Source organism: Caretta caretta, chromosome 2 (assembly GCF_965140235.1).
Source record: "Caretta caretta isolate rCarCar2 chromosome 2, rCarCar1.hap1, whole genome shotgun sequence".
Taxonomy (NCBI): domain Eukaryota; kingdom Metazoa; phylum Chordata; order Testudines; family Cheloniidae; genus Caretta; species Caretta caretta.
Genome location: NC_134207.1, coordinates 167,009,677 through 167,036,142, shown reverse-complemented (window position 1 = coordinate 167,036,142; position 26,466 = coordinate 167,009,677). Strand labels below are relative to the sequence as shown.

The 26,466-nt window shown below is 42.1% G+C and overlaps 1 protein-coding gene across 1 annotated transcript in view; it reads right to left on the bottom strand.

Moving 5' to 3' along the window:
- GRB10 (growth factor receptor bound protein 10) overlaps positions 1-26,466 on the bottom strand; it is a 201,708-nt gene that overhangs the window by 137,291 nt on the left and 37,951 nt on the right. Inside the window, exon 2 of the mRNA XM_048839260.2 lies at positions 15,445-15,542. Coding sequence (XP_048695217.1) covers positions 15,445-15,495 — 51 coding nt within the window. The 5' untranslated portion in view covers positions 15,496-15,542. The remainder of the gene's footprint in view (positions 1-15,444; positions 15,543-26,466) is intronic.

Below are 26,466 nucleotides of genomic sequence, written 5' to 3'. Positions count from 1 at the left end.
TGCATTCCGCAGCACATTTGATCTAGAGTCCAAATAAGTGTCTGATTTTCAGTACTTCAAGAGGAGCACTAATCTTTTCTTCCTTGCTACTTTACAATCTTTGACAAGATTTACAGCTCACTTACTAAACATGTTTTCTTTATTTCAGGCCATTCCATTGTTTGTTTCATATTCTTTCCTTCAGCCTTAGTCATGATGAGTCAAATCCACACTCTTGTTTGATAAATTACTAAAACACTAGATCACCAGCTCGCAGTATTTCCAAAACATTTAAGTTTGCCATTGTGTTCCAACTGTTCATTATGGGCCTGATCTGAAGTCTACTGAACACAAGGAGAGTCTTTCCATTGACTTCAACAGACTTTGGATCAGGCCTTAGGGGGTAGGGATAGCTCAGTGGTTTGAGCATTGGCCTGCTAAACCCAGGGTTGGGAATTTAATCCTTGAGGGGGCCATTTAGAGATCTGGGGCAAAAATTGGCGATTGGTCCTGTTTTGAGCAGGGGGTTGGACTAGAGGACCTCCTGAGGTCCCTTCCAACCCTGATATTCTATGATTCTTACTTTGGGGTTAAAATCTATTCCTGTAAACTACACTCCTTTCTACAAGTAGCTGAATTTTAACAGTCAGACTACCACAAAGGTACTAGTTTAAGAGCATAACAGTTTATTTTTCTTTTAAAAGCAGTCTCCTTATTTGCACTGTCTAAATTTGAAGTTGATTAATTCAGGAGAGCCAGCCTGTATTTTCAAGTTTAAAAAGAAGCTGACTGGAAGCCTCGCATGAGAAGGTTAGGCGGTGATACTGGTGCATTCATCATAAGGCAAGGAGGCAGGGGGAAAGGAGAACTTAAGTATCCATTTTAGGGAAAATCCACTGGAGTCTGTCTACTTAATATAGTGATAGCTTCAAGTACATTTTTCTAAAAAAAGGTGCCAGCACCACTTTGTTTTTGAATCCCCCCCCCCAAACTGTGCAGAAGTGTTTAGTGTTCTGGGGTACTTGCCAAAATGTCAGTATTTACTGTAGGACTAATATGCATTAATGAAGCATAAATGGACAACTATTTACTTGTGCTAATAACTAAAGCGCTTTATTCGAGCGGGGGCCTCAAGCATGAAGGATTGCCAGATTCCCCCTACTTGCCAAAATTACGTTAAAAAAAATTGGAGTCAACATCAAGGGCTACAGACAGCACTCAGTCTCAGGTCATTGTTTAACATGCCATATGTAAAGCACTAATAAACTCGAACTGCTTTCAGTTTATTATTTGTTTTTTCCTTCTAAAGTCTGGCAATTTTATGAGTTTATGTACAGTTCAAACCAAAATGTTAAGTCAAAATTGTATTACCATAGCCTTGGAGCTACGTTAACTCCAAGGCAGAAGGCTGAAATGGAAGGGAAAAGAAGCCATAATGTTTTATTAAAATAGGATATCATCAGGATCTAGGCAAGAAAGAACTCAGCAACAGACCATTTGTACCAAAGCTCTGGTCCTCTCCAAGCAAAAGGTTAGCTGAAGTTGCAGTTTGGTAAAAATTAAGAAAAAATTAAGTTTGTACCCCAAGGACAAAACTAGAGTTTGAAAAACTAATTCTTTGTATTATTCCCCAAGCAGCTTCTTTCTGAAAATGGAACAAGCAACTTCTTAAATGCATACATGCAAGACGGCATAATTAGCACTGAAGTGGGAATTTCTGGGGTGGTTTTTTTGGGGGTTGTTTTTGGAAAAAACAAAAGTTCAGACTTGCAAACAAACCTGCAAGGAATGGGAAAGGGATCACTCTACGAATGGTAAATAGATGAAGGCTCTTTTAGCTATGGCTGTTCAGTATCCTGTGTGGAAGGGATGAGTTAATTGAATTCTTCCAGCGCAAGCATTGAGATCACAACAGGTATTCTTATTGTGACACTCTGCACAGAAGTCAAGCTGTAGGTGCCCACAGTGATAAGGCTATCCTTTTTCCTTTTAGTTTAGTCCCTCAAGATCAGTACTGCAGTAGTAAATGCCCTGTTGCCTTGTTATTGCTAGATACTATACAAACAGGGAAACAAATGGTGCCTACCACAAGAGGTTTCATAGCCGTAAAGTCTGGAAGCTTGCACTTACATCTTCCTGTTATCTGTATAACTGGAAGACTTTAGTCTGCAGAATTGTCTGCACTTAAACAAGCAAGTTCACCAAGAATTTAAAACATCTAATCTCACCTAATAAAGAGAAGAGGAAAACAGAAATGTTTAGTTTCCTTCCTTTGGCCAAAAGGCATAAGTGATTGATTGGTTTCTAGATAAACTTATACTAATGCTGAGTATGAGCACGCCCTTTGGGAAATGGTATTTCCTATCAATAACCAATTAAAACAATCCTGCTTCATTCCCTTGTTCCTTTCTAAATGGATGTAATAATCCCATTTTAGACCTGTCTTGAACAGCAATATTACTTCAATATTAAAAATGGCTTCTGTACTACACACTCTCTTTTCAAGAAAACACAGCTCCAAAACTATGGGAAGCAGGTCTTCCTTCATAAAAGGCTTGCTCCAACGGCAGGCACATTTGTCAAGGTGTCAGAAGCATACCTTTTTTGTATGAGGATGATTCAGTTAGCAAGACTCATTTGTACTATAATATTTCCAACAGAGCTGTCCAAACGGAAGACTCACTATTCAATAAGAGTTGCATTCTCTTAGGTCTCATACTCTAAATAGGTTTGAACTGTGAAACTGTACTGGAATAAGTCCTCCAACTTCTCTTCTCCATTAAGATGGCAGACCACTCATATTGGCAGTCCTCCACTGTAACTATTCAGTAATCAGCTTGTTAAAAGTTTACTAATCTGGAGAAGATCCTACTCAGAAGATAAACAGATGGGAATACACAGGATTTAGTTAGTTTGTTGATCAGATAATTAACAAGGATAGCATAATAGTCTCAAGTTTCGTGTAACTGACCCCTGGGCAGGAATCAAGCAGTTTCCATCAACGCTGGTGTTCTTAGAACAGGGACTGTCATCTTAAATTGTGAACAGGAACATCAGAATTAAAGAAAAATCCATTCCCTTTATTCCTGTGAAGAGAGTTTGCTCCAACCCTAGGAAAATCCTGAATAAGTTCTAAAATCAGCCCAGGAAATTCTCACAGCAGTTTTCAAACTTAGTGGGATGAAATAGGAAATCTGAGACAAAAAACACAAAAACCATTTGCTTAGAATTGTGTCTTGCAAACATGAAAAGCCAAGGAAACAAGATGACAAATGTTTGTGCCAGGGCCATTTCTCAACTCACAAATCATTCTGATTTCATATGGAATCTGACTGTACTTAACCTGGAGCCTTGCACCACAAGAAGTAACAGATTGTTCACTGTAGACCCATTGAAAGGATCAAATGTCAACAGTCTGCTGGAAAAAGCAGTAATCTTGGTAGGTCTGAAAGCGTATGTCAACTCAAATCTAACAGGCTACATCTCAGACACCTTTCCTATAAAATTAGTAAACTAGACTAAACAAGACTTTCCAGTCTCCTGTTCAGCATTAACCATCCATCAAAAGAGCCACACAGATTTTGTCACCTTCAATTTCTCATGAGTTCTGCAACTATGGATTCTTCCTGCTTTGTGACCCAAAACTTTCAGTCTCCTTTGTTGCTGCAAAGGAATGTATGATATGATGGCTAATGGGAAGCTTAGGGACATTTTCTGGGTTGCAGACCAGAAAGGTTGAGAATCGGGGATCTAGACAAATCTTCACACTTAAAGTAGTTGTCTGTCGTCCCTTCACTTTGAATAAGTGTTAATATATTGCCAACCAGATGTCAATCTAGATGAAACATTGCATCTGTTTTATAAGTCTGTTAGTGATACCAATTCTTAATTAGAACTGCTGACAAACTCTTTAAACTAAATGTAGTAAAATCTGAACTGGGTATTCCTTAAATAGCCAGATTACGTCTCACACAACCGATGATTTAGTCAGCTTCATGTACAGTCACATCTCTCCAGATTTCTTTGAAACAAAACTGTTTATGATAATATGATATTCAGATCAGACCCTTGGAGAAAAAGGGTAATTCTTTAGTCACCGCTAAAACAGAAAAAGCACATCACTTAAATTTTAAGTGATTTTAAAATACAAGTTTAAGCATTGGAGGGAAGGTCCAGATCAGGTCTTTCATGAATTGTACTGTAGCTGGGTGAGAAAGATGGATCATCCTTCCACCAGAGGGAGGAAGGCACTAATCACTGGTAGGTGTACTCATAGCAAACTAATAGAGAGCTCTGAAGTCTCTAGGGTTAGGAGATATAATCTAGAACTACCAGAATGCTTACAGTATCTGTAGAACGTTGGCACAGTTGTGCCCAGGCTGAAAAGTGTCTCTATTTGGCTTGGTAGCAGGTTCTAGTAGACTCTTTCTACCATGGTTAAGGATCAGCGGAATAGGGGTCAAACCTTCGAGTTCTATTTCTGACATCCCCATCCAAAAACCAGGCCGAGAGAGCGTGTGAGCCTGGAGTTGGGTACTTGGTCTCTTCCTCCTCCCACCATATCTTGAGTGAGGAGATCCGAGAACTGGCTAATCCTGATTAGTGGGGCAGGCAGATATAGTTCTGTGAACCAGAAGCATCTGGGCCACTGGGGAGCTAGGAGAATGGATGTTGGCTCTGCCACAACATATCTTCCCTATGGCCTGTGGAAGCAGGAGAAAAGGAGGAAAGGCGTATCTGAGGCCGTTAGTCCAAGATATCAGCAGAACATCGCCTTGGGAATCACAAGCCATGGCTCCCAAGAGTAATATAGAAAGAGCTTTCTGTTCATTTGGGACCCAAAGAGGTCCAATAGCAGAGTACCCCATTGTGTAAATCTCTCTCAGGACTGTGTCATGAGTCTCCCACTCATGGTCTAACGAGAAGCTTCCGCTTACTTTGTCTGCCAAGGAATTGTGATTACTGGGAAGGTATTGGATCGTGGTGCTGTTCCTGATGCACCAGTTCCAAAGCTTGATGGCTTCGTGACGGAGGGGATGAGATCTCGCTCATCCCTATCTGTTTATATAAACCACAGTGGTGATATTGTCCGACATTATCTGAATATGGAGTGAACGTATAAGTGGAAGGAAGGCCTTGCACACAAGGCAGACAGCCCTCAGTTCCAGTAAGTTTATATGTAGTCTGGCCTTTCATGGGGTCGAGGTCCCTGGACAATCACACTGTTCAGGGTAAGCACCAGGTCTCCATTCTGTCTTTTTTGTGTATTAGGAAATATGGGAAGTAAAATCCTCTCTCATGGCAATGAAGTGTAACATGCTCTATTGTCCCTTGACGCAAGAGGGATTCCACATCTCACTTAAGGATTACCTTATGAGAGTGGTCTCTGAAGGGGGACTAGGAACAGGGTGTGTGAGGTGGGAAGGAGAGAAATTCTGTGGAGTATCCTGGGTTGATAATCTCCAGAACCCAACTGTCCATAGTGATCTTGTTCCAATTGTGAGAAAAGAGTACGCAACAGCCCCCAAAGGTAACTGGGCTGAAGTGGTTGGGATCAGTGGTGGTACACGTCTCAACCAGTATGTCAAAAGTGATGACTGAGAATGAGTAGAGGTTGTGGCAGTAGCAGGGGCCTAGAAGCACAGCCTTTGAATCATCTGATGTTTGTGCAGTGGCTCAGCTGTGTGCTGGTAATAAAGTGTATGAGGAGGGAGTGGCCTCTGTCTATAGAGTTGCTTCTGGCGTTTCCTCCTTGGAACACAGAGTTGATCAATTCTTTTAGTGAGTGCAGGGACCAGTCCATTTTCTCATTACAGAGATTCGATTTGTCAAAAGGAAGGTCCTGGATGGTGTTGGGACTCCCTAGGAAACCCTGACAACTGCAGCCAGGAATTCCTCCTCATGACTAGATCAGAGGCCACACTTCTGGAAGCCATGTCTGCCGCATCCACTGCGACCTGGAGGGCTACCTTTGCCACTAGCTGCCCCTCATCTGAAAGACTGAAATTGGGCCCTGTCCTCTGTGGGAGGCTTGTCTGAACTCCACAAGCCTGCAATAGGGATTAAAATCTTACTTTGCTCACAGTGCTTGGTAGTGAGTGACACAAAATTACAGGACTGAGGAGGAGAAGCCCTTCCTTCCCAGGAGATCCAGTCTCTTAGAACCTTTGTGTGCTGGATGGTCCTTTGATAAGGAAACCAAGCCCTTTCAGCTGCCACCTGTACCACCAATGAGATGGGGGCAGGATGGGAGAACAAGAATGCAGCCCCTTTTGCAGGAACAAAATACCATCTCTCGATCCTTTTTGGTTTTGGGGCACAGGATGCTGTGTCATACTGCTCAAGCAAGTTCTAATATGGCATCATTGATTGTTAGAGCACCCTACTCGGTCCGTGTGGTCGCAAGATGTCCAGGAGTCGGTGTTGAGGGCTCTGGACCACCTCTAATGGGATCTGTAGGTCACTGGCTACTCTTTGTAACAGCTCCTAGTACTGGTAATCGTCATCCAGTGGAGAAGGGGAAGAAGGAATGACCGTTTCGGCCGGGAATGATGAAGAGGCACCCTTCAGAACCATCAATACCTGTGGATTCTTCTCCTACATCAACGGAACTCAGTGGTGAGAGAAACAGTACAACTAGTGAGAGGGGTCCAGGCACCTGCCATAAGGATCCCACAGATCCCAGTAAGGCTAGAAAAAGGGGTTGATTGGTACCTGCAATCCCTGGAGGATGAGTGCAGGTCATACCCACTGGAATGGCAAGCATAACCTCTACTGTCTATCAGGACTCAATTGCCTCAGCGGAGATACCGGTGCAGCCATCTCCGATTCATCAGGAGTCCAAAAGCTGCCCTGATGATAGTGGCAGTGCCATTTGTACTCCTGCTGGATGGCTGGAGGTGAGATGGCTCCTGGGACAGTGATGTGGGCTCCTCCTGGCTACTCCTCCAGAGTACGGACATACCTTAGGAAAGTGAGGCCAGAAATAAGTGGAGACTGGATAAGGAAGGAACATATTCTCCAGTGTTACATAAAAGTCTTGGTACGCCCTGGTGTCCAAGGGGTTTCCTCAGTTAAGTCTAATGGATCCGGTACATCAGCACAGCCAGATGGTCTTTAGATGGATGATACTGTACTGAAGATGGATCTAGACCACCCCTCAGACTGAACCAGTGAGGATCGATCCTTATACTTCAGAATCAAGGTGACCGACGGAACCAGTGGATTTTTTTTTTAAATGTATCTTGCCCTCGGATCCAGGGGTCATCGGAGCTGGTTCCTTAGGTTCCACTCATGTCATCTCATCCAACCTGGACCAGCATGGGGAGGAAACGCGCAGATCCTCAATGGGGATCTGTCCTTGCGCTCATGAGAGTGTCCTCCACTCTAATGGAGAGCCCTGGAAGAAGAATCCTTGGGCTTACATGTTGATGGCTCCACTCCAAGGCACGTGCTTGGAGGGGCACTGCTAGGCCAACATACAAGGGAGTCTCCCTGACCCAGATCAGAAAAGAGCCTCATAGCCTTCTCCCTCAGGTGCTTCTATAGGCAAAGCTCCCAGTCCTCTCTGGGTGAAAAGGAACTCGAGAGACAGACACTGACTTGGCAGAGATATGCGCCTCACCCAGACAGTACAGGCATATTTGTCACTGATGGAGAAGAATCAAGGGCAAGAGATGCAATTCCTGAATCCAGGGACTCCGGGCATAGCCCCAGAGCCGGGAGAGGGGTTCCACAACTGGGAAGAAAAGGTAGAGTAGAGTATTTCTTTAAACTACTATTAATCTAAGAATATAATTGTTTACAAATGGTTTTTATACAGGTCATACAACAAAGTGAAGGAGGACATGATTCCAACTCAGGCCATGCTGCCCTAAGAAGGAACTGGAAAGGTGTTGATCTGCACTGCCTCTTATAACTTCAGTTGGGAGCACAAGGAGAGCTACTGCACATGTACAAGCCAGTGTATATCGCTCGGACGAACTTCTGGACCTTGGTGCATGTGTACCCACATGTGGAATACAACATAGTGACCATCACTCAAAGATGAAAATCTGCTTAATGATGCCACATTTGAGAAAGCAGATGACTTTTCCTGCACTGCCAGGCATGCTATTTCAACATTGTTTTTTCATAATATATGTAGAAGACAGATGCCATTCAAATCCTCTGTGTTTTCCATTCAGTGAGGCTCAAGCACAGTAAAGCACACTTGTGCACTCTGGTTGCCACACTATCTTTTCGTAGTGTGAAAAGCTGAACTACATCCCAAGTTCTGAACAAGATTTTAGTTTACATATTTAAGCCCACAGACCATTAGGAAATCCAGCAGTATTTATTCAAATCTAAATTAAAAAAAAATAGAAGGAGTTTGGAGAACAGTTTGCCATAGCGTTTATATGACAACAGTTAATTACACTACCTACAAACAGCACAAATTTCAGCTGATAGACATAGGTCATGAGTGCCAAACATACATGCCTTCTTCTACAGCTCTGTGTACTTTGTAGTAAATCAGGCCAAAGTTATAGAGCAACGCCTCCTGGTTTGATGCTTTGTTACAGTACACTAGAAAGTTGGTGGCAATTTTAAACAATTTTTCAGAGGGCGTTTTTATTTACTATAGAAAGTCAAACTTTTGTTTAACTTTCATAACAAATTTGATTTCAGTCTCACCACGTTTTTCATGTGCCAGAATTAACAGTTCATTGGGACACTCTCACCCCTCAGAAACCAAACCTAGACAATCCACAAATAAAATAAGTAAATCTAGGACAATAGCAGTAATTTTGGTATGACCCTTATAACCAAGAAAGAGTGGATAACTCGCACTGCATTCTGAGAGATCTATGGCCAAATTCTCCACTAGCTTAAGACAATGCAGCTTGGCAGGCTTCAGTGGAGATGCATCCATTTATACCAGTGGTGAATTCTCTTCCTCCCTTCCCTTCCTCTCCCCAGTTTAATGACTAGAGAGAGACCAGGGTAGATTGATTTAAATCAAAGTAATTTATGTCACTGATTTTAATCAAGATTTAAAGCAGAAGTCAGGAAACACTGATTTAAATCAAAATAAAGTTAGGAGAATGTAGGGAAAGTAAGGAAGAATGATCAACATTTTTCCAAGCATTTGTATTCCATTTAATGTTGAATTAGTCACTGAAAATTGCTCAAACAAGTCTTCCCTCAAATACGAATTCAGACAAATGAAAATAAACACTAATGTATTTAGTAAAAGAAGTTTGTCCCCCTCCTTTGCATAAGTGTAGTGGTGGGATGGGGGGGGGGGGAGGGAGAAGAGATAAGCAACCTGGACTCTCAGAATCCTAGTTGTGTGTTTAGAATTTTAGATTCCAAAAACTGAGATATTGGGGAAAAAAAGGATTAAGATTCAAAAAGGTGAGGCCAGACCTCCTATATAAAAACACAAGCCACAGGACTTCCCTAAATTAGTTTGTCTGAAATAGAACATGCAGAAATAGACATTGGGCAGGTCACTGGGACTTGAACTATTTATGCAATCAACAGTTAAGAAATTACATCTTTTCTAAGAGTTCAAGTCCCCGTGCATAAATGCTGCTGTGACTACACATTGCAAAAGAACGGAAACAAAGTCATCCCCTTTTTCTGAGAAATTCTGGAACTATGTTCTGAATTTCCAGGAACTAAAGACAAATGCTGCCAATTCTCACTGCTGGATTTTTACTGAAGAGTTAGAGAATTTGGAAATGACCCCTGAAAATCACTGAAAGGCAGTATTGATTTTTTCCCCACAAGGCTAGAGATAATTTCCAGGGGAATGTACTCAGAGGCTTACATGTAAGTTCCCGATACAATAAAGAAAAAAGTCTCATGTAAGCAGAAGCTTAGAAACGGCTTCTAAAGCAGCAAACATTCTAAAACTAGCAAGGAAGTTGGTCAGAGACCTATAGCCTACTTTAAAAGATAAAGATCTGATTCTATTACTGCTTCTGGTTCCCAATCTGAACAGGTAAAGGAAGAAAAAGGTGGGTGAGGAATTAGCTTAAAGGTTATAAAGAAAAAGGAGTGATTGTGGCACCTTAGAGACTAACACATTTATTTGAGCATAAGCTTTTGTGAGCTACAGCTCACTTCACTGGATGCATTCAGTGGAAAATACAGTGGGGAGATTTATATACACAGAGAACATGAAACAAATCGGTGTTACCATACACACTGTAACCACAGTGATCGCTAAAGGTGAGCTATTACCTACAAGAGAGCGGGGGGGGGAGGGGAGGCAGGGAGGACCTTTTGTAGTGATAATCAAGGTGGGCCATTTCCAGCAGTTGACAAGAACGTCTGAGGAAGGGTGGAGGATACGGGGGGGGGGGGGGGCGGGGGAGGAATAAACATGGGGAAATAGTTTTACTTTGTGTAATGACCCATCCACTCCCAGTCTCTATTCAAGCCTAAGTTATTGTATCCAGTTTGCAAATTAATTCCAATTCAGCAGTCTCTTGTTGGAGTCTGTTTCTGAAGTTTTTTTGTTGAAGTATTGACACTTTTAGGTCTGTAATAGAGTGACCAGAGAGATTGAAGTGTTCTCCAACTGGTTTTTGAATGTTATAATTCTTGACATCTGATTTGTGTCCATTTATCCTTTTTCGTAGAGACTGTCCAGTTTGACCAATGTACATGGCAGAGGGGCATTGCTGGCACATAAAGGCATATATCACATTGGTGGATGTGCAGGTGAACGAGCCTCTGATATCGTGGCTGATGTGATTAGGCCCTATGATCGTGTCCCCTGAATAGATATGTGGACACAGTTGGCAACAGGCTTTGTTGCAAGGACAGGATCCTGGGTTAGTGGTTTTGGTGTGTGGTGAGTATTTGCTTCAGGTTGGGGGGCTGTCTGTAAGCAAGGACTGGCCTGTCTCCCAAGATCTGGGAGAGCGATGGGTCGTTCTTCAGGATAGGTTGTAGATCCTTGAGGACGAGTTGGAGAGGTTTTAGTTGGGGGCTGAAGGTGATGGCTAGTGGCGTTCTGTTATTTTCTTTGTTGGGCCTGTCCTGTAGTAGGGGACTTCTGGGTACTCTTCTGGCTCTGTCAATCTGTTTCTTCACTTCAGCAGGTGGGTATTGTAGTTGTAAGAATGCTTGATAGAGATCTTGTAAGTGTTTGTCTCTGTCTGAGGGGTTGGAGCAAATGTGGTTGTATCTTAGAGCTTGGCTGTAGACAATGGATCATGTGGTGTGGTCTGGATGAAAGCTGGAGGCATGTAGGTAAATATAGCAGCTCAGTAGGTTTCCGGTATAAGGTGCTGTTTATGTGGCCATCGCTTATTGGAACCGTAATGTCCAGGAAGGGATCTCTTGTGTGGACTGGTCCAGACGGAGGTTGATGGTAGGATGGAAATTGTTGAAATCATGGTGGAACTCCTCAAGGGCTTCTTTTCCATGGGTCCAGATGATGAAGATGTCATCAGTGTAGCGCAAGTAGAGTAGGGGCATTAGGGGACGAGAGCTGAGGAAGCGTTGTTCTAAGTCAGCTATAAAAATGTTGGCACACTGTGGTTGTGTCATGCTGTAGGTAAGAGGAGGTTATTATGTGTAACTAGAGGTTCTTCGATATGTGTGGTCCCTATCTGTATTTCAATGTTGATTATGCACGTGGACCATGCGTCCAGAGCTAAAGAATCTGAAAGTAGTGTTCGTTGGTCTGCACATGAGCCCTGGCTCACCTCATGTCTCTGTCCAAGGGGATAAACAGCAGGGCAGACCAACTGCCTCTCTCATTCATCTTGGTGAAGGAAATGGAGAAACTCTGAAGGAGAGGGGAAGGAGGGCGGGTAGTGGAATACAGATAGGGACCACACATATCAAAGAACCTCCAGTTACAGGTAAGTAACTTCCTCCTCTTCTTTGAATGATGGTCCCTATAGCATTCCATTGTCAATGGATTGTCAAGCAGTACTTAAGTAGGAGGAGGGTGCAAGATTCCAGAATCTATTGGTCAGTGGATGTGTGAAGACCAAGTAGCCCTGGGAAGGTGGATGGTATGCCTGGATTGCCACCAAGGACTCACAGGAAGTGATGGACAACCCTGATGTCTTCAAAGAGAGGATGTAGTCCAAGATGAGAGAAATATCTGCAGTTTCTGGGAGAATGCCTCTTTAATGTGCCCCAAAAATAAAAGTGCTTCCATTTAGGTAGGTAACATCTTCTACTAGAGTCCTTTGTACTACGAATAAAGAAGGCTCAAACTTCTGTGAAGCATGAACATTTGAAGGACGAGGCCCATCCAAATTCCAAGCCCTGAGGTGAAGCTGAAGCAGATCAGGGTACTTGATCTTGCTATTCCACTGGGTCACGAGCTTGGGAAACATTGGGAGGATGATTGGTAATCAGGGTGACATACATCAGAGTTTGGGAAACCAAAACACCAGAAGGGGAAGATCAGGATAAACAGTGCTCTGTCCTGCCAGATTTTGTGTAGAACTTGTGGCAGCAGCAGCAGCAAATGAAAGGCATAAATGAACTGATCCAACCAGGAAGCAGAGCACTGAGCTGGGAGTGGTGACCTAAGATTCCTCTGGAGCAATATGTGGTGCATTTCCTGTTTGCTTGAAAGGTGAACAGATTTCTTGTTGGAGTTCCGCATTGAATGAATGTACTCTAGGAGGTTTTCCTCCACTCCATTTTTAGCCTTTTGAGATAAGGTATAATGTAACCTACGATTTAAGTTTGAATGATCTACTCAATCTAAATCTTGAAGTACCAACAATATCAAATGAAGGGTGACAGGGTGTTCTTTATGAGTCTTTGAAAGTTTTAGTTCTGACTTATGTTTTATTTTAAAAGTTCACAGAGCACGTATAAACAAAGAAGACCACAACAACAGCACTTTCCACCATAACTTAGAATTTATACCCTTCTTCTGGCCTTTAACCAAGAAAATGCTGGCTCAGCCGCCAATTTTGCAAGTCAAATTTAATCTGATCAAGCTTATTAGGAGGGGGAAGAGGGGAAACTCCCCCCCCCCCCCCCCCGCCAAACTAATTTAATTCCTCACAGCAGACACATTAGTTGAGAGTGATTTTCCAAAGCCAGTCTTTGTAATAGGTTCAAGCACTCATTTCAAGAATGCTAGCACACAGTAAATATTTGTGCCAGGAAATACTGTGTAAAATTAATGGAGGATGCACTCTCTCACTCCCTCCTCTGGAGACCAGTTCGCCAGTAGATGCAGAGGATCCAAGCCACAGCAGCGTTTACTATTCCTGCAGCCCTCATGTAATTGTTATGAAGCTTTTTAGTCCGCTAGTTTCCTAGAACAAAAGCAGGGTATCAAAAGGTTTTGTGGGTAGAGGGGGAAGGACGTGGCATGTGGAAGTGTATAGCAGGCTGCAGAAGAGGTGGATTAAAAGATCCCTAGAGTTAGCAACATTGGTATTTTACCACGAGAGACTCACAATATTTGCTGTTTTTCTTAGAGCTCCAGTCCTGGAGTCAAGTGACTACAAGGGAATCTCAGCTTTCATTTTAGTTTCTAGTCCTAACAGCTGTCAAGAAAAACCTGGAAGTGCACCCTAATAGCTCAAACCAAAATGCAAAGAAAAAACCTTCCTCCACCCCTTGGACAAATTTGAGGATTTTTTGGGGGGCTTGTTTGAATGCATGGTACTGGAAATACTGCAGTTACTTTCAAAACTCAGGCAGAAGGCCTGGTAAAATACAGTACCCAAGATGGACCAATAGACAGTTGAGCCAATGGAATGAAGACCCAAGCTTCCTGGAATGAGTGAACCTTCCCTTCCCACTGAAATTGAAAATGTAAACTAACTCATTAAAACAATTTTAGGAGGAAGATTCCTAAGAAGCAAACGTGTAACCCACGCTAACAATCTGTAGACGCCTCTCTCTTTTGGCTAGTCCACATGGAGATAGGAGTCTGCTACAGTGGCAAGCTAAGGAAGTTTCTCCTTTTGCTCAAGCAGTATATACTCCTGGTTTTAGCACTGTTGTCCCATGAAGGGTCAGTTATATATGCCACTAGGTAAGTTCCACCACAAAGAAGGAACAACTGAACTTGCAAAAAGAAAGAATTCAAATTGGTTTAACTGGCTTGATGAGACCAAAATGGGGTAGATCTTTCTGAACAGAGGAGCTACCTTAAAACTGTTTGTATGCTGCATTGTAGGAGCTTGGGAGAGCCATAGCCTTCAGCACTACTGGACTTTGCATCGTGAGGAGGATAGTTTGATTTAATGGTAAAGATTTTCTAATCCGAAGTGACTGGCTGTTATGATTACACATCAATTGTGGTCAGCTCAGCGCCTTCTCCAGTTTAGAGTCAGGGCTAAGCTTGAGCCCACTGGATTGGAAAACTGTTTCACTGGTGCACTAATGGAGATGAAACTCAGTCAAATCTATCTAAGGTTCTTCCAGAAAGGAACAGCCAGAGAGCCAGATGAATAAAGTCAATGACAAGTCAAAAAGGAAGACATTTTACAGAACAGTCTTGATCTTTGCTGAAGACACCAATCAGTTTTATCTGAACTCTGGAAGAGGTCAGAGGACTTTTAAGATTATTGGCTGATGACCTGTCAGTAGGAATCAATTAACTTTACCCTCTCCTATCACGAAGAAACAAGGGAATGACATGAAATGACAGGAAAAAGGTTAATCCGATGCACCATTTGGAGAAAAATGCTGTGTCACTGAACTGTGGAAGTCACTGCTGAAAAAATATACGACTGTTGACACAGAGGACTAGACACAGTATGACTACTTTTATTGCATATTTATGTCCCTGGGCTTTTAGGCCCTATAGTCAGGTCCTGTTGTACTAAGCAGTGAACAAAACACAGGAAAACACAGTCCTGGCTGTAGAGAAAACTCATCTGCAATTATATTACACTAGTTACAGTAAAAATGAGTCATATTATAAGATGGCCAGTAACTTCATAGGGATAGGAGCAAAAAACAAAACAAAAAATACACACATTTTTGTTTAGTTCTCCGTGACAGGGTTTTACACCTTCCGCTGAAGCATCTAACGCTGGCCATCATTAGACACTGGACTAAATGGACCAGTGGATCTGATCCAATGTGGTAATTGCGACACTTCCTGTTCCTATTTATTTAATATTCAGCAGACTCTGGTACTTTTTTGCTGGAACAGATATTTCCACATTCCATGGGTGCTGTCACTCTGCCAGAAAGAGGTTTGACCTAGCAAAATGAATAAGTAGATCTGAGGGTAAAAAGGGTCCTTAGCCATCAATATTGCCTATTCAATTAGCTGAAAACAGCTCTCATCTTTGCTTGTGGTATATACGTATTAGTGAATGGCTGGTCCACAGATAATGTTGCCGTCACTGCTACCAACCACTAGTCAAATTCAGACTACTACTAGGCAGCTACTAAAGCGTCAGTTTTACATCAGCACCACCAAAATTACATTTCAATGTTTAAAAAAAAAAAGTTAACACTTACTATCCTGTAAGGATGGTGTAAAAAGGAGTCTGGGCAGCCAGCTAAAGCCATTTGTTCTTCCAATTTTTCTTCAAATTACATCTACTGCTTCACAGCACCTGCAGAGAACAAACAAAGTCAGAAACCACACTGAAGGCCTGACAACTTATTCCTGAAAAAACCTATTTGAGAGGGACGGAAGCAGGGAAGGGTAATAAGAAGTGGCAAGTACTTGCACCAACTTGGAGGAGCAAGTCTGCAGGTCAGGATTCTGAGGTAGTATTTGATAGCTTGGGAGAACAAGTCTGCTTTTTCATTTAATACCAGATTAGACAGCTCCAGTAAGAGAGCCAACTATTGTCAGGTTGGCTCCCTCCCAATCTACTTGCATGTCTCCAGTTTTAGTAGTGTACGGAGGAACTCTCCTCACTTTGGAGGTAGATTCTTCATATACCTCAGATTTTACCTCATAAGGGTCCTCTGAATTCCAGAAATAAATCAGAGCAAGACTGAACAGCCACAAACTATTCCACACATTTAAAATTGGGGGAGCTACAACTCTAAAGTGTTCTAATTTCCCTTGAGAACACCCATTTGAGTGTAAGCATTATGTCTTTAATTATATACGCTTTTTTCCACATGGCCCCCTTCTTCATCCAGAGTACAGTGTGAATGCAAAAGTGGAGCACCATCAGGTTTGCATGAGCAACTATAAGACTGGTATTTCCTAACGTGAGCACTGTCACCTAAAGAGTGTTTTAATGCAGTGGTTCTCAGTCACTGGTATGTGTACCCCTGGGGGTATGCTGAGGTCTTCCAGGGGAGTACATCAACTCATCTAGATATTTGCCTAGTTTTACAACAGACTACATAAAAAGCACTAGCGAAGTTAGTATAAACTACAATTTCATACAGACAATGGCTTGTTTATACTGCTCCACATATTATACACTGAAATGTAAGTACAATATTTATATTCCAAATAATTTTATAATTATGTGGTAAAATTAGAAAGTAAGCAATTTTTGAGTAACAGTGTGCTGAGACACTTTTGTATTTTTTAGGTCTGATTTTGTAAGAAAGTTTTTAAGTGAGGTGAAACTTGGGGGTACACAAGACAAATCAGACACCAGAAAGGGGTACAGTAGTCTGGAAAGGTTGAGAGCCACTGTTTTAAAGCAGTTCAGATAGCTGACTTTTTTCCCCCCTTAGCTCTCTATCTGCATGTTCAGAGGGCAGATTTTCCTCTTCTATCATTATTTCATTGATAGAGCCACCTAGTCAGAGAAGACGTTTGAAAGTGGAGAACCACCAGATCAATTCAATGTGAAGAAAACAGTTGACAGAACCTCCATGCGTTACCACAAGTAACATGCTTGTCTTGCCATTTCTTATTTCAGTGTCCCACCGAATACCCTGCATGTGTCTGAGACCATTCCCTTCCAATTAGATGCAGTCCAGGGGAAAGAGACTTCGGAAAACATGAAGCCAATGAAGACTATCCCCCTGTAGAGCTTCTATCCTGTTCATTTTTTATAACAGCTTCAACTGCCTCTTTACAGAGGCAGCTGGTGGCTGAGTATTTTCATATGAGGGACATTTGGGGCTTCCATCCCCATCCCAAAAGAACAAAAGTTTACAGACCTCCAATTCATTCCTTTCAGGGGGCAAAGACCATTTTCTGTTCTAGGTTTGGCCCTGATCCATGAATGGGGTTCGGAGCACGACTGTAATACAAATAATCAGCCCACCCCTCCAGAAAAAGCAAGTTGGGATGATGCCTTTTTGGGGTGGGAGAAATTCTGGATATAAGCCAGTAGGTAAATAAATAGATTGCTCTGTTTCTAGGTCCTGCAGTCTCTAGGTACTTACACAATTGCAAGACAGTTCACCTTTGCCTATGATATTACACATCCACAGACACGCTTTTAGGCCCCTATCCTCCCCAGCCCAGCTTTTCAGAGTGACTCACGTTCATGATCCTGCATTTCAGTGAACTTTTGACCCTCCACTGTACTATGTAAATAGTTAATACATTACTAACCCTTAAGTTAAGAGACTCCTAAGCCTGTGTTTGCAGTTCTACCCCAGTAAAACATGTTATTTTATGATAGTTGTAGAAAGAGCTTTGATAAATCGGGATTATTGCTGTGGCGGCGGAGTCGATGGAGAACCCTTGTTGTGTCTTCTTGTCCAAGACAGTACCACTTTACTCCTTTTAAAACTCCAAACCATGACAGTTTAGAGTGCTGTCCTCACCCACAGTACATTTCCCAACTCTCATTCCCCACTGGTGTAGACAGGCATGGCAACTGATATAGCTTTTAATCACAGAGTCATCAAGACCTCAGAGCAGGAGTGGACATGGTGGTTAGTGGGGTGGCAGGGTCTCTATACTAGCACTTTCCACTTTTGTCACCATATAGGGTTGCCAATTCTCCAGGATTGTCCTGGAGTCTCCAGGAATTAAAGATTAGGTCATGTGATGAAAACTCCAGGAATACCTCCAAACAAAATTGGCAACCTAGTCAATAGAGCTGCACTCCAAAGAGAATTTGTTGGGGGATGGGGGGGGAACCACGCGGGAGGGAGGAATAGAGGGAAACAGACTAAGGTGTTTAACTTTCACCCCAACTCCACTCCAATCGGGATGAGTGTCAGGCTGCAAATATGCATGTCCCATAGCACAAGGCCAAACCATTAACTGGATTTTTCCTTGTAAGCTATCAACAGCGGAATAGCTAAATGACTTCTTGAAGAACCACCGCTGACTCCTGAAGTTACAGGAATGTGCGTGTTTTAGAAATCAACCTGAATGTAAACTGTGCATCATTTTACAGTGTGAAGTCTTCAAACTAGGAATGCTAGATTTTTATTTCGGCAATCAAGAGAGACACACATAAATTGAATTACAATACGATAATGTCCTAAACTGCATGTAAACTACTTCGCACACAGGCTTTGAACGCCATGTCCACTACAACAAGAAATATGATTATCGGCTCATTCAGAGATCTTTGAAAAGCTAAGTTGCGTCTGAACAGATAGGCCGTATCAAAAAGACAATCTAACAACCCAGATGCCCCCAAAATAGAGTGCTCTCTAACCAACATGCTGCTTCTGTATAATAGGAGACACTCCATCACATGGGCACTGTAACAGGGTCGGCACCTACATCTCACAAGCGCCCCTTCTGGTTGAGTGTGTCTGCATTCTTGCAGTGAGTAGCCCTGGCCCTGGTATGGGACAGTATTTTCCTGCGGCCCTGCTGTGCTCAGGCCCTCCCCAGTCCCAGCAGCCAGCCAGGAGCTCCCTCAATGCTCCCCTGGTCCCTGCCAGCAGATTGTCTTGGGCTCAGCCCTAGCAGCCAGCCAGGAGCGTCTCACTCCCCAGTCCCTGCCAGCAGACTGTCTTTGGTCTAGCTGCTCTTCCAGCCAGGTATGCAGTCCTTTCTCCTCCAGCTCCAAGCAGCAACTAACTGCTGCTCTGTTCTGCAGCTCCTTCTATATGGCCCTCCTAGCCCCTGATTGGCCACTCCAGCAGACCCTCTGATTGGTTGCTTCATCATAACCACTCTAGGCCACTTGGAGGACCTCTCCACTGCTCCTTTCCTTGAATAGGTGTGGCAGTACCCTGAGGCCTCCAGCAGGGGACCTTTCGGCCTAGTCCACTCCATCACAGGCACCATCTAGAAAGGTGCCACTTACTCTTTCTGCAAAGTAGGCTTGCTTAGAGTGACAGCAAAACGTTTTTTTAAAAATTAATTTATAGGTTTCAAAGGTACTTCAGTTATGCAAAACAATGGATCCTATTACTTAAAAGTACTCTGCTTCTAGGAAAGGAATGGCATTTCTAATAAAGCCTTTGAAATAGCCTTAACAGCTCCTTAAGCAAGTCGTCAGAGAGAAGATTTCCTTATCCACAGTGAGATTTGGCATCAGAAAACCAACAGCTACCTAAAATAAACACTACTGTTAATAAAAGTATTGGATTTGTACACTATTACTTTGAGTTGCGTGGCATGCTGCTAGTTTATCTGTAAAAGATAACTTAAAATTTAATACTTAAACCTTGTATTACTCATACTGGAAAAGACCATTTTAAGAACCAAACAAGGCTCTCTTTATTAGACTATGGCATGATGCCCTTTTAGTACAGCCGCTAGGACACCCATATAGAATATATCTTTAAACATGCAAACAATAGGCATGGCCAAGACCATCTAACTTCCACTTGTCAAAAGTTTACACTCAGTTCTCATGAGGGCTGTTCTTGCTAGATTGGCAGAAGGCAACTCCAAATTTTATTTTTCAGTATAGATTTTGCCTCAATTCTTGAACACATTTCAGAAGATTCATATTAATTTAGCTGACATGTGCCAAAGCTTCTATCTTGCACAGAATGAATTTTGTAGGTACATCAAGACCTAAATTGGCTGGAGTCTGCAGGAAATATTCTAAAGTTGCTATAGTGTAGTAGCAGCACCCCGAAAGGAATTATTTTTATTGGCTTGAGCATTCAGATAGATCAGGGAGAGTGGGAAAGAGGGTGAAGAGAGAAGTCAGTTTTGTACTGCAACAATTTTAAGTTAATATTTAAAAAGTAACATCTATAAAACATTGCCTTATTTTTATAAAAAGGCATGCTTGCTGTGATTTTTATTCAGTTCTAAACAAATTACAGGAATACAGCATTTATTTATTTAAATGTTTCACTGATTCCCAAGATAGAACACGAGTTAAATCCATTCTAAGTACAGAAGTCTGGATTACTGCAAGAAATTTTAATGCGTTTCCGAACAATACTAGACCAATATGTCGACTTTAGATTGTACTTTAATTTCCCCTACATTTCCAGGACACCAGTGGAAGATCATAAATTACTTCAAAACCATTATTCTAGGCAAGACTGCATAATTTATCAAGACTTATTTGTTTCACAGCAGTATTCTTGAGTATTCATTTGTGAACACTGCAGTGAGGAGGAAAGCAATAATCTTCCAGTGACATCACCCCCAGTCATACATCTGCACTGATTTAAGACCACATACCTCTCCTGTCTTAAAGCAGTTTACCAAAATATCCCTGCTACAATAATATAAAGCATATTATTTCATCTTTGAAATCTCAAACTCTAATGTGACACACCATTAGAGAACAATAAATTTGAGGGGGGAAGAACTTTACACCAATTCCTTGGGGCAATCTATGAAAGTTAGGAGTTAAAGTCATTTTGCTAGCAAATTTAGTGTTTACCAGAACTAGCAATTTTAGAAGTGAAAAAAAAAAAAAAAACTTAGAAGCTTTACGAGGAATGTCAAAGTTTCCTAAGTTGTGATAAGTATGACAAAAATGAAAGAATCCAACGTTACTACTTCTTAACTATGCACAGCTTTTATTAGCCAGTTCCATTTGCTTGGCCTAGCCCTGGAATGCTTCACTGGCATTTCAAAATTTGGGATTACTGTCAAATAAAACAAACAAAGCAGCACCACCACTAAAATAATTCATCTCCTTTGATAAGTACAGTACCCTGAACGTGTATACATATAACATCAAGGGCCACAAACGTATGATGTTTATGTAGTTAGAAGCACAATGTTTTCTACTACAATGTCTTAATTTACACTAACATTTAATCTTAAAACAAAATATTACTATTTTGAAGAGCTATTCAGCTTTTGGATTTTCTGCCTCTATGTCTGCCTATATACACATTTTTTTATCTAGAGACCAATTTTAGAAGTTGTTGGATGCCTTCTAAGTAGTTAGGCATTCAATAAAAGCTTTAGAGAGTTTGTTCCAGCAGACTCAAGTTCAGACTGGGGTAAGGTTGAAGCTCTCTGCGTTTTTCCAAAACCGCCAGCATTCCCTAAAATGCAGAGGGTATTGCACATAGGGAATAGGCCAAATCTTTAGTCCACAGTCCGATAACATGTGAATGAATATTTCAAAGGATTCCTTCTAATGTGCACTATTTTGCATGTCAACAATTTCATATGTAATTGTTTTGCCTGTTTACATAACTTTACTTGTTCCCTCTTAAGGGTAGTGTTTTACTAGCTCAACTAACCTAGTCTCATGTCATCTAAATACTTCACCATCTCAGGGCTTACACCCTTTTCCATATTCACATACTAATTCTGGTATGGAACCTGGAACACCCTACTGTGTCAGTTATTCCCCTGCTTCTCACCTATTCCTTAACTCAAAAGTAGGGCACAGTTGGGAACTCTTTCTGCATGCCCACTGCCTTGGAGTTCTGGCACCTTCCGTATTCTTATAAAGCAGCCTGTTAGTCAGCCTGTCCATTTTTGGGAGAGGTATGTGTGGTGGGTGGGAGGTTGGTTAGTGTGTTAGATCCAAGTTTTGAGTTTGAACTCATCAAAATACCTTCAGCGTTTTGGTTGTTTGAGTAAACCCCACTCACAAAAATAGCAATTCCCATCTTAGTTTTTTAATTCTAGGATGTGGCCATTTCAACTCACCGACTAGGATTTGGCAATAGAGTAAAATCCCACATAGTTGGCCAATATCTATGGAGTTGATATTTAATGTTGCATTTGAGCAGCATGATCAATAGGAAGAGCAAAGGAATTTAAGAGCAGGAAAGTAAGAGTCAGATTAAAGTACGACTTGGTGAATAGTGCCATCACATAAAAAGGAAGACTGGTGGTGAAACATATTCTGCCCTCTTGAGGTCCACATGCACTTAGACAAGAGCAAAACAGTCTCAGGAGTAAGAGCGAGGAGTCTCACATCACACTTGTGCAGCAGTAAATTGCCCATGTAATATTTGACTCAGTCAGGGCAGGAAGAAGTGGTGTATGCCTGAGATGTAGAGAACGTGTTTAAAATCACTCATAACACACAAATTCATGCACTGAAATAGTGATCAATTAATTCATTGTGTCTCAGATTCAAACACCAAATACTAAAAGCTTGAGTAGCAACTACACAGGTGTATGTAATAATGTTAGATGCTCTGCTCATTAACTGCACACATTTTTAAAGTGCCAAATTTTAGTTACACTGCTTCATTTGTACTCTGCAAAGAATCTCAGAGATTAATATGACCTTTCCGTTTACCTTTGATAGGTAGAAAATATTTGACTAGTGCTGTTGCCTATCTGAAGTGTTTTGACTGAAAATTAGGTTACTGACAAAACAAAATTTCGCAAGAAGTGTCCAATTTATATGAAAATTTTTGATGTTTGTTTTGGAGCATTAATTTGTTCAACTAAAAAAATTTCCATTTTGATATACTGCCACAGTGCCTCACAGGAATTGTAGTTTGGTCACATTGTGTCCTCATTCTCCTCTACAGATTGAGCTAAAACAAGTTTGCTGGGAAAAGAAGTCTAGAGTTTCTATGGGAAACAGAGAATGATTTCTCTCACCTTCAAAAAGATTTCTTTCTGCTGCAGAAGGAAAATAATTTTTCCAACCAATTCTAGTGGATACCAGCAACTATCTGGTATGTAAATAATCCTACTTATTTTCAGGTTTCTTTATAGAAGTTGATTGCATGAGTTAAAGTTTCAGTTTACTATTTTTGTTTTTTTTCCTTTTGCAAATGCTTTGAGTGACAATATTAGTCCAACCATTAGCTTATTTTGAACATTGTCATGAGCTGAACCAACAAAATATGTCAGCTACTCTTAGCTATTCAAATATTTTCTGTACTTCTAGAACAGATATTACTCAATGCATCTTCATACATTTTCAGATATTTAAACAGGTTCATTATATCACAACATCATTTTATACTTTACTGTTTTTTAGAATACCTGCCTAAGAGACCTTAACTGTATGTAGTCTACGGTTGAAAGCTCTTTTGTTGTAAGCTAAACAGCACAGATCACAAGTAGGTTTGCAAGAGCCAAGTTATTGCTCGGTCACAGGCTTCATATAGGACTGGAGAAGAGGAATTCTAGAAGCTTGTGAAGACTGTGACCACAAGGTCACATGCTGTTGCAAGTGTTAGCACATTCAAGAAATAAAAAAGATGGCTATCAGCTCAAACAATGTATACAAACTCTAATGAAGGTTCAAGTGCCATAATTCTGGAAAAGGTATTTCTCATCTAGGCCCCATGAAAGAGGTATAACCATCGCAGATCAGATTTCAGTGGCCATCATAGACCCATGTTTTATATGGCTCCCTACTAAGCAATAAATCTACACTTCAAAAACAGACTATAATCTCTCAGACCTTTAGTATATCTTTTTTGTGACCATGTAGAGAAACAAGTTCGGGGAACATTTTCAGGTGTGCATCTTGAACATTTCTACTGTGTCTGAATCAGTTTCTCAACATTAGAGTGTGTGTGGAAATAACTGCTCCTAAGCACAAAAAGATTCCAACATTTACTATGCAATAGTGCAAGCTGCTACTTAATTACAGCCAGACACCAGTTCAGTCTTCTGGTGCATCACCTTCTTGTTTTATATTTGCTGGGGAAAAGGGCAAATTATGCACTTCGAGTGCAATACAGTCTCTGCCTCAGCTTGCAACCATACAAGGCAATGGGAAGATTGCAATGGTATGGTCACTCTGCCAACACAGAGGCTTTTCCAAGTTTTACATGTTCCATCTGCCAGACAAAGGCTTTAAATCCAAGCAGAAAGCTGTACAAAGTAGTTAAGAGTAAAGCAGCAAAGATGGTAACCTGCCAACATTTTAGAAACAGAGTTAAAAGGCAACTTCCAGACTATTTTGAAGAGAGGGCTCATGCTTTTTCATGATGCACAGAAGGCAGCATGGAAGGTTTTGTCCGTTTGTTTTAAATACTTCGGACAAGCTTCTCCACATTTTCTCCCTGCTATAAGCCGGAATCTCAGCGTGTGTCAGGTTTTCACAATACATCACCTCAGAAACTCTAGAAAAACCCTAGGGAGCGGTCATTTACTGAGCTCTTTAACAAAAGCTCTCTTTTCTCCAGAAGCGTTACCCACTGAAGTCACAGTGGTGCTGACAAGACAGCCACCCCAAATTTTATGCAATACTGAAAAAAAAATTCTCATTTCAGTTTTTTGATATTCAGTGTCATCACTTCGCTATTTTTCAAACTGTAGTGTCTTCCAGGGCAGAAAAACCTGAATTTTTGAACAAAAAAAAAAAAAATACAAGCCCAGTACTGTGTCCTTTGCAAGTCATGTTCAGTGAACTTCACTGTTTATTTCATAATTATGTTTTCTGGAACCCAGAGAGGGCAACTCTATACAGTATGTCCTAGACCACTAAAGAGGGGTGTGGAGGGATGGGAGAGGTACCTTCATCCATGACTAGACAGCATGGAGCAGGAAGGATGGATCAGAAGACATTCTGGGGACTTCTCTGCAGGTCTCAAGGAAGTCAGAGGGTAGAGGCCTTACCTTAGTGGTAACAGAGGAGTAGCTACTCAGCTGCAAAAACATATACGAAAAACCCAAACAGATGTATAGGACAAAACCTATGACAGGCTGTTAGGGCCGGTCCACTTGAGGAAATTTATGTATATATTTATAGTTACACTGCTATAACTCTAGGGTTGCCAACTTTCTACTCACACAAAACCTAACACCCTTGCTCCACCCCTTCTCCAAGGCCTCATCCCTGCTCACTCCAACCCCCCTCCCTCTGTTGCTTGCTCTTCCCACCCTCACCTCACTCATTCATTTTCACCAGGTTGGCTCAGGGGATTAGGGTGCGGGAGGGGATAAGGACTCCAGCTGGGGGTGTGGGCTCTAGTGTGGAGCCACAAAGGAGGAGTTCAGGGTTGGGGGAGGGGGCTTTCGACTGGGGCACCGGGGATGGCAATGCAGGAGGAGATGAGGGCTCTGGAGTGGGGCCAGGGATGAGGGGTTCAGAGTACAGGGGGGGCTTCAAGCGGAGGCAGAGGGTTGGGGTGCAGGAGGGCGTATGGGCTCTGAGCTGGGGATGCAGGTTCCAGCCTGGGGGACGGGGTTCTGGGCTGGGGGTGTGGGCTGTGGAATGGGGTTGGGGGAGGGGTTTGGGGTGCGGGAGGATGCTCTGGGCTGAGACAGAGGAGTTCAGAGGGCGGGAGGGGGAGCAGGCTGGGAAGGGGGTTACGGTGCAGGGGGAAAGGGGTGCATCTCCCAGAAGCGACAGGTCCTCTCTCTGGCTCCTATGCAGAGGCACGGCTATGCTGCTCTGCGCACTGCCCCGTCTGCAGGCCAATGGGAGCTGCAGAGCTAGCGTTTGGGGCAGGGGCAGTGCGCGGAGCCTCCTGGCTGCCCCATGCCCAGGAGCCAGAAGAAGGACATGCAACTGCTTCCAAGAGCCGTGCAGAGCCAGGACAGGTAAGGAGCCTGCCTTAGCCCCACTGTGCTGCCAACTGGACTTTTAACAGCCCTGTCAACGGTGCTGACTAGAACTGGTAGGGTCCCTTCTCAACCGGGCGTTCCAATAGAAAACCGGATATGTGGCAACCCTATGAAACTCCCTGCATAGCGACTCTTATTCCAAAATAAGAGAGTGTACACACAAGGACTTATGCTGGTAGATTTTTCCCTGTGCTGACTAGAAGGGTTTATCTACAATCTCTTTGCAACCCGTATTGAGTACGCATAGCTAATTTATGAGATTTAAGTGAAACATTTATTCTGTTTTTGGAACTGGTATTAGGTGTAAACATTGGTGGCTTACAAGATGGAGAGAAATGCAGAGTACCTGCTGGTCAGCAGGGAACATTAAAGTCTATAGGTTACAGAAAAGACATGTAGTTACAACCCTTTATGGTCCGAATCACTCTCCATGAAGTTACTACTTTATTCTAAAGTTACAGCAGGTGGCTGGTGTAACAAGTGACAATTCGACATTAGTCAATTAAGCACAGAAAAAGATTCCTTCTAATTAAGATAGTATAAAAATCTGGGTGATTGCTGGAGTCTAAATGCCACAGAAGTGGGTGCATTAAAAGCACATGAATCCAGTAACACTCTCAGATAGGAATTTAAACTGATTAAAGTATTTCTTTTAAATAAACAATTTTTTTGGTCAGAGGAGTACGTATGTTCATATGTTGGGTAGGGATGGGGAG